At 45.3% G+C, this 11520-nt stretch overlaps 1 protein-coding gene across 1 annotated transcript in view; it reads right to left on the reverse strand.

Annotated features, from left to right (window-relative positions):
- Window positions 1-11520, reverse strand: part of ANKRD24 (ankyrin repeat domain 24) — a 60855-nt gene that overhangs the window by 9171 nt on the left and 40164 nt on the right. The window contains exons 14-17 of the mRNA XM_029285824.1: window positions 9907-9922; window positions 9068-9189; window positions 4467-5210; window positions 3618-4373 (exon numbers count right to left, since the gene is read on the reverse strand). Of these exons, the coding sequence (XP_029141657.1) occupies window positions 3618-4373; window positions 4467-5210; window positions 9068-9189; window positions 9907-9922 (1638 nt within the window). The remainder of the gene's footprint in view (window positions 1-3617; window positions 4374-4466; window positions 5211-9067; window positions 9190-9906; window positions 9923-11520) is intronic.

An 11520-nucleotide genomic window follows, 5' to 3' on the forward strand; every position in this document is an offset into this window, starting at 1 on the left:
TCTGAGGGGGCCAAAATTTCGCCCCCTATAGTCAGCGATGGGGTCAGCTGACTATGCCGAGGCGCCGGCAGCCACAGCCACTCAGTCTTGGAAGGGTTGAGCCTGAGTCTGTTCCTCCCCATCCAGACCCGTACGGCCTCCAGGCAACGGGTCATCACGTCAAGGGCATCGTTGGGGTGGCCTGGGGTGGAAATGTACATGATGATGATGATGATGATGATGATGATGATGATGATGATGATGATGATGATGATGATAAAGTTGGAAGGGACCTTAGAGGTCATCTAGTCCAACCTCCTGCTCAGGCAGGAAATCCTATACCATTTCGGAGAAATGGCTGTCCAGTTTCTTCTTAAAATCTTCCAGTGTTGGAGCATTCACCGCTTCTGGAGGCAGGTAGTTCCACTGGTTAATTGTTCTCACTGTCAGGACGTTTTTCCTTAGTTCCAGGTTGCTTCTCTCCTTGGTTAGTTTCCACCCGTTGCTTCTCGTCCTGCCTTCAGGCGCCTTGGAGAATAGCTTGACTCCCTCTTCTTTGGGGCAGCCCCTGAGATACTGGAAGACTGCTATCATGTCCCCCCTCGTCCTTCTCTTCGTTAAACTAGACACAACCAATTCCAGCCACCGTTCCTTATATGTTTTAGCCTCCAGACCTCTAATCATCTTTGTTGCTCTTCTCTGCACTCTTTCTAGAGTCTCAGCATCTTTTTTTACATCGTGGTGACCAAAACTGGATGCAGTATTCCAAGTGTGGCCTTACCAAGGCCTTGTAAAGTGGTATTAATACTTCATGTGATCTTGATTCTATCCCTCTGTTAATGCAGCCTAGCACTGTGTTGGCTTTTGACCTTGGAGGTCATCTAGTCCAACCCCCTGCTCAGCCAGGAAACCCTATACCATTTCAGCTCCCTCGGCGCATTTCTTTCAAAATGCTCAGTTCTATATTCAATCCATATTGATTGGTTGATATTGTTTTTTTAAACTTTATTGGTTTTTAAAACATAAATCACATAATAGGTGATTAACAGTGTGTTTGCCTGGCTTACATTTACAAAAGGAAAATCGTCAACAATTAATATCTATAATCCATAATTCACCTATTCACACAAATGTTTCTTTTTTCTTAATTTTCACTTTAATATTTAAATATTTTCCCTTTAATCAGTATCATGCTTGATCAATGTGTTTCGCTGAATCGGAGCGTTTTTCCCTCTATTTTTGGGGTTGGTTAGTATGTTAAACAAGGTCTAAAACATCATTAGACAAAGTGAGAATAGGAATTCAAGATTGCAGTTGGATAGGTAAAGTCGTGCCCTATTTTAGAATAAATAATGGAGAAGAAGACAGAAAGGTAGAGACACGTTTCTGATTAGAACGACGACAATCGTACACATTATTATCCATATTCCTAGGAAATAAGTATCTGTCTTTAGTGATACCCAGCAAAAAGAGTTCTGGTTTTAGCTCAATGTTCTGCATATTGATTGGTTGATTGATTTTGGTTTTTTAGGCCACTCCAAGCCGTATGACTGAACAGCTCATAAAATGTAACCATAAATCACAGAATATATCATTCGGAAGGGAAAAAAACCCTGGTGGTTTTTAAGAATAGACCGGACAGCCATTTATCCTGAATAGTATACTACTATACCTGTGCATTTGGTTTTTCTTGCCTAAATGTAGAACCTTACTTTTTTTTTCCATCATTGACTTATATGTTGCAACAAGGAAGGCTAAAATGACATTTGAGCTGGACTATTTTATATATTTTGCCAGTTTGCATGGAAAGTCTAGGAAACGTGTGAAATATTTTTCATAATTTGACTTTCCATTTTTGCCATTCTATAATTTCCTAGGCGTTCTATAAAATGCCTAATTTCAGACACTGACGGTAACACCTACAAAGCCAGAATTAAGAAGTTAATTCCTCTTAAATTACATATCCAAAGTGTGCAATCAAACCTTAGATGAAGAATTACTGGTATAATAATAATAATAATAATAATAATAATAATAATAATAATAATAATAATAATAATAATAATAATAATAATAATAATAATAATAATAATAATAGCCTATCCCAGATCAAACATCCACATCTGCCTATCCCAGGTCCTTGGGAAGGACTCGATAGGTAGACAAAAATGCCAAATCCAGTCTGAACATCTGGCTGACTGTGCGATGATTAATAATAATAATAATAATAATAATAATAATAATAATAATAAAAAAAAAAAAAAGTTGGAAGGGACCTTGGAGGTCATCTAGTCCAACCCCCTGCTTAGGCAGGAAACCCTATACATTTCTCCGTGCAGAGGAGATAGCAAAGAAGATCCGGAAAAGATTCTCTCGGACTAACCTGGCAGGGAGAACAATTAACAAGTGGAACGACTTGCTTCCAAACTTTGTGGGTACACCAACACTGGAGGCTTTTAAGAAAGGCCTGGGCAACCATTTGTCTGGAATGGTGTAGGATTTCCTGCTTGAGTAGGGGGTTGGACTAGAAGATCTCCAAGGCCCCTTCCAACTCTGAGAATAACGGAATAACAGAGTTGCGAGGGATCTTGGAGGTCTTCTAGTCCAACCCCCTGCTCAAGCAGGAGACTCCATATACCATTTCAGAAAAACGGTTGTCCAATTTCTTCTTAAAAACCTGTAGTGTTGGAACACCCACAACTTCTGGAGGCAAGCCGTTCCACTGATTAATGGTTCTCACTGTCAGGAAATTCCTCATTTCTAGATTGCTTCTCTCCTTGATGAGTTTCCATCCGTTGCTTCTCGTCCTGCCTTCAGGCGCTTTGGAGAATAGCTTGACTCCCTCTTCTTTGGGGCAACCCCTGAGATACTGGAAGACTGCCATCATGTCCCCCCTGGTCCTGCTCTTCATTAAACTAGACCAGACATGTCAAACACAAGGCCCGGGGGCTGGATGCGGCCCGCGAAGTGGTTCCATGTGGCCCGTGAAGCCATCCTGGAAACAGTGAGGGAATGGCCCCCGCTGCCTTGGCCCTGGCCCAGGCCGGCCAGGAGCCAATGTACAATTTTGTGGTGGCCATCTATGCTGAAACGCATTCAGTCTTAGCTCCACAAGGCCGTCCGGAAACAGCGAGGAACCAGCTCCTGCCGCGTCGGCCCCGCCCCCTGGGTGCATGCTGGGGAGGGGTCACCCTTTGTGAGGAATGAAGAAATGGACCATGCCTTGGCGCTTGCCCCGGTCCCACCCCCTTCTGCCAGAGACCCTCAGATCTGTCCCACTCCTGCCCAGGCCCCCACAGGCACCCTTGACGCGAACGATGTAGAGCTGGCCATGCCCACCCAGTAGGCCACACCCACTCCATCCACGCCCACCCAGTAGGCCACACCCACCCAGCCCCCCGAGGGCAGCCACAATGCTGATGCGGCCCTCAATGAAATTGAGTTTGACACCCTTGGACTAGACATCCCCAATTCCAGCAACCGTTCCTTATATGTTTTAGCTTCCAGTCCCCTGATCCTCTTTGTTGCTCTTCTCTGCACTCTTTCTAGAGTCTCAGCATCTTTTTTACATCGTGGTGACCAAAACTGGATGTGATAGGACAAATCCATCTTTTCGGACAAACCAAAACGTGACTCACCTTCTGGTCTTTCTCTTTGAGCAGCTTGGCCGAGTCCTCGATGTGGTTGTGTAGCTCCTGGAGATGTTCGGACTCGGCCCGCAGGCTCTGCAGCTGCTTCTCGGCGCTGGCTAGCTGGGCCTCGGCGGCCTGCTTCTCGCTCTTCATGAAGAGGGCCTCCCGCTGCACCTGGAAGACTTCGGTGCAGGTCCGCTCGTGCTTGCAGCCCAGGTCGCTCAGCTTGGCCCTCAGGGCCTCGATTTCGGCCTGCGAGGTGGCCCTCAGCTGCTCGTGGGCCTCCTTGGAGACAGCGCCTCGATGGAACTCGTCCAGGTCCGCCTGGAGTTGAGAGGCCTCCCGAGCTTTGGCTCTCAGCTCCTGCTCCACCAGCTTTGCTTTGGCCTTCAACTCCCACAAGGTGCCTTCCAAGGCCTCCTTGGCCCGGGCGTGCTCGGCCAGGGGCATCGACTCTCGCCTGTAGACCTCGGTGGTCTTCTGAAGTTCCGCCAGCTCGGTCCGGGTGGAGGTGTACTTCTCTTTCATCTCCAGCAGCCTCTCTTCGGCATCGGAGAAGGCGGCCTTCAGCTTCTCCACCGTGTCTTCGTGCTCCGCTCTAGGGACGTACTCAGAGGCCAAGATCTCCTTGGTTGCTTGAAGCTCCTCTTCCAGCTTCTCCCGGCCTTCTCGGAGCTCCTCGACATGAGCCTTCATTTCTTGGTGTCGCTTAGTCATGGCTTCCAGCTCTTCTCGCAGCTTGCTGGTCTCCTCCTGGTGGGCCTGGCTGATGGAAGACCTTTCTTCAAGCATCTGGTGGCTGTTCTCCTCCTCCTCCTCCTCCTCCTTCTCCTTCTCCTCCTTCTCCAAGGAGGCCTTCAGTTCTCTTAGCTCCGTTTCCGCAGAGGTACATCTCTGGAGAAGATCCTCTTTCTCCTGGGACACCGCATCCAAGGAGGCACCAAGGGTGGCTTTTATCTCCTCGCAGGCCTCAGCGGAGCAGTTTTGGGGGGCCCTTTCTTCTCGAACCCTGAGCAGCTCTTCCAAATCCTTCACCTTCTGGTCTCGTTCCTTCAGCTCCTCCCCAGTCTGGTGCAGAGCAGCCTTCACCGTCTCGAGTTCAATTCTGGAACTCTCGGCGGCTTCATTGTCCTCTACGGACAAGATGCCCAGCTCAATCTGGTCTTCAAGAAGCTTCACTTCTGCCAAAGCTGCCTGATATTTCTCCTGGGTCTCTCTCAGTTCCTTCGTCAGCTCCTCCGTCTCTTCTCTCCTCCCTCTCTTGACGTTGCTTGTTCCTTCCGGCTCTACGTCAGCTTCGCTTTCCGTCGCTTGGTTCAGCCCGATCGGATCACCCGGGCAGTTGATCTTCTCCAAGGCTTCCTTAAGGGCTGCGATTTGCTTCTCGTAATCGTCCTTCAGCCGTTCTTCGTAAGCCTCCGCCGAGATGAATTTAGGCGGGCTTCCATCGGTCCCCTGGCTTTCCAGGGACTTCAGCAGCTCCTGAGTCTCCAGCTGCTGTGCTTTCAGCTTCTCGAATTCGGATTGGAGCGAGTCATACAAGATGACGGGGATGAAATCCTCGGAAGGGTCAGCCTCGCTCTCGTCCTTCTCCAACACCTGCACAAAATAGAAAGTTACTTGATACACCCAGAGACAGAGAGAGAGAGAGAAAAAACCCACCAAAAAGTGATCAGGAGAGTTTACTGCATTGTGTTGCATGCATGCAAGCAGTCCTTGACTTGTGACGGACGCTTTTGGTCCTTCTGTGTTTTTGCCTTTCCTAAAAGGGAATTTATTGTTATTCCCAGGCGGTCCTCGGCTTACGACCACAGCGGAGCCCCAAATTTCCATTGCTAGGCGAGACGGCAGTTAAGCGAGCTTGGTCCCATTTTACGACCTTCCTTGGCAGAGTCGTTAAGCAAGTCGATGCAGTGGCTAAGTTAGTAACACAGTTCCTAAGTGAACCGGGCTTCCCCCTCGACTTTGCTCGTCGGAAGGTCACAAAAGGGGGTTGCGTGACACACACACACACACACACCCCAGGACACTGCAACTGTCACAAGTACATGCCAGTTGCCAATCATTTGAATTTTGATCACAGGACCGCAGAGATGCTATGACAGTCGTTAAGAGTGGAAAAAATGGTCATAAGTCCCTTTTTTCAGTGCCGTTGTGACTTTGGTCACTAAGTGAACTGTCGTAAGTCGAGGACTATCTGTATTCCATCTCTGTCCTTGTGGGGGAGGAGGGTCTCCAGCCGAAGGATCCCCCAGCTGCATGTGGCTGCAACTCCAGGAGAGCATGCAGCTGGTCCTCAACTCACAAGCATTTCTTTAGTGACCGTTCCAAGTTACAGCCACGCTGACTTATGACCCGGTTTCACACTTACGACCCTCGCAGCATCTCCGTGGCGACACGATCCAAACTCAGTCGCTTGGCAACTGGCATGTACTACTACTACTACTACTACTACTACTACTACTACTACTACTAATAATAATAATAATAATAATAATAATAATAATAATAATAATAATAATAATAATACAAAAGTTGGAAGGGACCTTGGAGGTCTTCTAGTCCAACCCCCTGCTCAGGCAGGAAACCCTATACCATTTCGGACAAATGGCTGTCCAGTCTCTTCTTAAAAACTTCCAGTGTTGGAGCACCCACAGCTTCTGGAGGCAGGTTGTTCCACTGGTTAATTGTCCTCACTGTCAGGAAGTTTCTCCTTAGTTCTAGGTTGCTTCTCTCCTTGATGAGTTTCCACCCATTGCTTCTCGTCCTGCCTTCAGGCGCCTTGGAGAAGAGTTTGACTCCCTCTTCTTTGGGGCAGCTCCTCAAATACTGGAAGACTGCTATCCTGTCCCCCCTCGTCCTTCTCTTCATTAAACTAGACATCCCCAATTCCAGCAGCCGTTCCTTATATGCTTTAGCCTCCAGTCCCCTGATCATCTTTCTTGCTCTTCTCTGTACTCTTTCTAAAGTCTCAGCATCTTTTTTACATCGTGGTGACCAAAACTGGATGCAGTATTCCAAGTGTGGCCTTACCAAGGCCTTGTAAAGTGGTATTAACACTTCACCTGATCTTGATTCTCTCCCTCTGTTAATGCAGCCTAGCACTGTGTTGGCTTTTTTGGCAGCTGCAGCACACGGCTGGCTCCTATTTAAGGGATTGTCCACTAGGACTCCGAGATCCCTCTCACAGTTACTACTATTGAGCAAGGTACCCCCTATACTATACCTGTACATTAGTTTTTTCTTGCCTAAATGTAGAACCTTGCTTTTTTCACCATTGAATCTCATTTTGTTAGATAGTGCCCAGTGTTCAAGTCTGTACAGATCCTCCTGTATCCTAAGCCTGTCTTCTGGAGTGTTGGCTATTCCTGCCAGCTTGGTGTCGTCTGCACAGTTGCAGTGTCCCGGGGTCACGTGATCCCCTTTGGCGACCTTCCCAGGCAAACCAAGTCAACGGGGGAAGCGAGATTCACTTAACGTCCGTGTGGTTCACTTAACAACCGCAGGGATTTGCTTAGCAACTGGGGCAAAAAAAATCGTAAAACGGGGCAGGACTCACTTCACAACTCTCACTTAGCAACGGAAATGTGGGGCTCAATTGCGGTCGTAAGTTGAGGACTGCCTGTCTGTTATTTCCGGTCCTGATTTCTGATGTGGTTCTTGACCCTTTTCTCTTTGTGAAGCTCAGTCTGGCGATTCTGTCTCTCCTCCGCCTCCGATTAGGCTCTGCTTGTATAGATGGATTAAAAATATTCTACAGCTGCTCTTCAATCTGCAAAAATATCTCCACCACAGGAAACCAGATTGTGTGGATGCTCTCTGGCAGAATTTCTCAACCCACAACAGCCACATGGTGGGGGTGATTAGTGGTTAGTTATTGGGAGCCAGCTATTTTGTTGTGGTGGGTGGCAAATCTTCAACCAGCCACAATCAGTTGCAGTATCAAGTTGCACACACAATTCGTTTGCACTCTGCTCAACAACTTAATTCCCACAACACTGCCTTCTGCCCTAGGGTGTCAAGCCAGGTAGTAGGGCTGTGTCACTATTATCCTTCTCATCTTTTCCTATTCCCTGTTCCCTTTAGCCTCTTATGAGTGTCACTTTGCTGCTTGTATTTTATGATTTGTATCGGGGGATTTTATTTAGTATCTTAATGGCTATCACTGAGTGTCGTATCTTATGATTTATGGGATTGTATTTTATGATTGTGATCATGATTGCTGCTTGTATGTACACTAAGAGCTTCTGCACCGGAGACTAATTCCTTGTGGGTCCACACTTGGCCAATAAAGAATCTTCTCTTCTCTTCTCTTCTCTTCTCTTCTATTCTATTCTATTCTATTCTATTCTATTCTGTATTTCTATTCTGTATTTCTATTCTATTCTGCTATTCTATTCTATTCTATTCTATTCTATTCTATTCTATTCTGTATTTCTATTCTGTATTTCTATTCTATTCTGCTATTCTATTCTATTATATTCTATTCTGTATTTCTATTCTATTCTATTCTGCTATTCTATTCTATTCTGTATTTCTAATCTGTATTTCTATTCTATTCTGCTATTCTATTCTATTCTATTCTATTCTGTATTTCTATTCTGTATTTCTATTCTATTCTGCTATTCTATTATTCTATTCTATTCTGTATTTCTATTCTGTATTTCTATTCTATTCTATTCTATTCTGTATTTCTATTCTATTCTGCTATTCTGTTCTATTCTATTCTATTCTGTATTTTTATTCTGTATTTCTATTCTATTCTATTCTGCTATTCTATTCTATTCTATTCTATTCTATTCTATTCTATTCCCATTATGGTGCAGTGGTTAGAATGTGGTATTGCAGGCTAACTCTGCCAACTGCCAGCAGTTCGATCCTGACCGGCTCAAGGTGGACTCAGCCTTCCATCCTTCCCAGGTCAGTAAAATGAGGACCCAGATTCTTGGAGCAATAGGCTGACTCTGTAAACTGCTTAGAGAAGGGTGTAAAGCACTGTGAAGCGGTGTATAAGTCTAAGTGCTATTGCTATTGCCCTTCCTTCCTTCCTTCCTTCCTTCCTTCCTTCCTTCCTTCCTTCCTTCCTTTCTGCCTGCCTGCCTGCCTGCCTGCCAGCAGTTCGATCCTAACCGGCTCAACGTTGACTCAGCCTTCCCTCCGAGGCTGACTCTGTAAACTGCTTAGGGAGGGCTGTAAAGCACTGTGAAGCGGTGTATAAGTCTGAGTGCTGCTATTGCTGTCAGAATTTTGACCACGTGACCACAGGGAGGCTGCAATGATTGTAAAGAGTAAAAAAATGGTTATGTCATTTTTTTAGTGCCGTTGTAACTTTGAACGGTCACTAAACGAACTGCGGTAAGTCAAGTATTACCTGTACTTTAGAGTTGGTTAACTCAAGCAATCTTTCTCCACAAACAGGGGAGTAAATGCCCAGGGTGAACAAAGCTGTGATTTACCTGTATTTTCTCCATTAATTTCTTGTTCTTCTGGGTCAGGGACTCGATCTGGCTCTGCAGGGTGGCTAAGAGCTCTTCAGTCGAGGCACTCAAGCTTTTTTTGGAGAGAAGCTCAGCTGTGGCTAAAAAAGAAAGGAAGGAGAAAGGAAGGAAGGAAGGAAGAAAGGAAGGAAGGAAGGAAAAAGATGCAGAAAAACAGATTAAAGCTGATGGAGAAGGCCCCGCCTGCGCCCAACCTTTCTGTTGTTAAGTGAGGCGTTTGTTAAGTGAGTTTTGCCCCGTTTTACGACGTCCCTTGCCACAGTTGTTAAGTGAAACATGGCAGTTGATAAGTCAGTAACCCGGTCATTAAGTGAATCCGGCTTCCCCCACTGACTTTGTTTGTCAGAAGGTCGCCAAAGGGGATTGCCTGAGCCCGGGACACCGCAACCGTCGTAAATATGAGACAGTTGCCAAGTGTCCCAATTTTGATCACGTGACTGTGGGGGATGCCGAAATGGCCGTAAGTGTGAAACACGGTCCTGAGTCCCTTTTTTTCAGTGCCGTTGTAACTTTGAATGGTCACTAAATGAACCGTCGTAAGTCGAGGTCTGCTTGTATTCTCCTCGGATACACCCTTGAGATACCCAGTGGGGGTGGTCACTAAGCAATACAGGTAGTCCTCAACCTACGACCACAATTGAGGGGGGGAGGTCTGAATTTCCATCGCCAAGCCAGATGGCTGTTCACTGAATCGCGCCCGGATTTCTGACTTTTTTTATGTCACAATTCTTAAGCGAATCTTGGTGGTTATTAAGTGCATACACGGTCGTTAAGCGAGTCCGGCTTCCTCCACTCACCGCTGCTGGTCAGGAGCTGTCTGGGAAGGTCAGAAACGGCCATCGGGTGACCCTGGAATCCTGCAACTGCTATAAATACACACGGAAGGTCAAGTGGCTAGATTTTGATCGCGGGACCTTAGGGATACTGCAGTGGTCGTATGTGCGAGGACTGATTGTACGAAGTCGCTTTTTTTCCACTACAGTTGTATTTCTGAACAGTCACTAAAAGAATGGTGGTAAGTAGAGGACCTTGCTCAATAGTAGCAACTGTGAGAGGGATCTCGGAGTCCTAGTGGACGATCACTTAAATAGGAGCCAGCCGTGTGCTGCAGCTGCCAAAAAGACCAACACAGTGCTAGGCTGCATTAACAGAGGGATAGAATCAAGATCAGGTGAAGTGTTAATACCACTTTACAAGGCCTTGGTAAGGCCACACTTGGAATACTTTATCCAGTTTTGGTCACCGCGATGTAAAAAAGATATTGAGACTTTAGAAAGAGTACAGAGAAGAGCAACAAAGAGGATCAGGGGACTGGAGGCTAAAACATATAAGGAAAGGCTGCTGGAATTGGGTCTGTCCAGTTTAATGAAGAGAAGGACGAGGGGAGACATGATAGCAGTCTTCCAGTATCTCAGGGGCTGCTCCAAAGAAGAGGGAGTCAAGCTATTCTCCAAAGTGCCTGAAGGCAGGACGAGAAGCAACGGGTGGAAACTGATCAAGGAGAGAAGCAACCTAGAACTAAGGAGAAACTTCCTGACAGTGAGAACAATTAACCAGTGGAACTACCTGCCTCCAGAAGCAGTGAATGCTCCAACACTAGAAGTTTTCAAGAAGAGACTGGACAGCCATTTGTCTGAAAGGGTACAGTGTTTCCTGCCTAAACAGGAGGTTGGATTAGATGACCTCCAAGGTCCCTTCCAACTTTTTTTTAAATAGATATTTTATTGGTTTTTAACTATAACAATCTCCTTCCAACTTTATTATTATTATTATTATTATTATTATTATTATTATTATTATTATTATTATTATTATTATTATTAATAGTAGTAGTAGTAGTAGTAGTAGTAGTAGTAGTAGTAGTAGTAGTAGTATAGAAGCAACCTAGAACTAAGGAGAAACTTCCTGACAGTGAGAACAATTAACCATTGGAACAACCTGCCTCCAGAAGTTATGAATGCTCCAACACTGGAAGTTTTTAAGAAGAGACTGGACAGCCATTTGTCTGAAACGGTACAGTGTTTCCTGCCTAAACAGGAGGTTGGATTAGATGACCTCCAAGGTCCTTTCCAACTTTTTTTTAAATAGATATTTTATTGGTTTTTAACTATAACAATCTCCAGTGCCTGGTGTACAGCGTGTTTTCTTGGTTTATATTTTAACAAGAAAAAAAGGACAGTAATAATTAATTAATAGTCAATAATGATTAAATTTGATAATTCCATAATTAATATATTAATAACACATTTCTTTGATCTTTCCTTCTCCCATTTGTATTTTCTTTCTTCAACCTTGTCTGAAATGGTATAGGGTTTCCTGCCTGAACAGGGGGTTGGACTAGATGACCTCCAAGGTCTCTTCCAATCTTATTATTATTATTATTATTATTATTATTATTATTATTATTATTA

Source organism: Protobothrops mucrosquamatus, unplaced genomic scaffold (assembly GCF_001527695.2).
Source record: "Protobothrops mucrosquamatus isolate PMUCROS unplaced genomic scaffold, P.Mucros_1.0 scaffold2299, whole genome shotgun sequence".
In the NCBI taxonomy this organism is placed as follows: Eukaryota; Metazoa; Chordata; class Lepidosauria; order Squamata; family Viperidae; genus Protobothrops; species Protobothrops mucrosquamatus.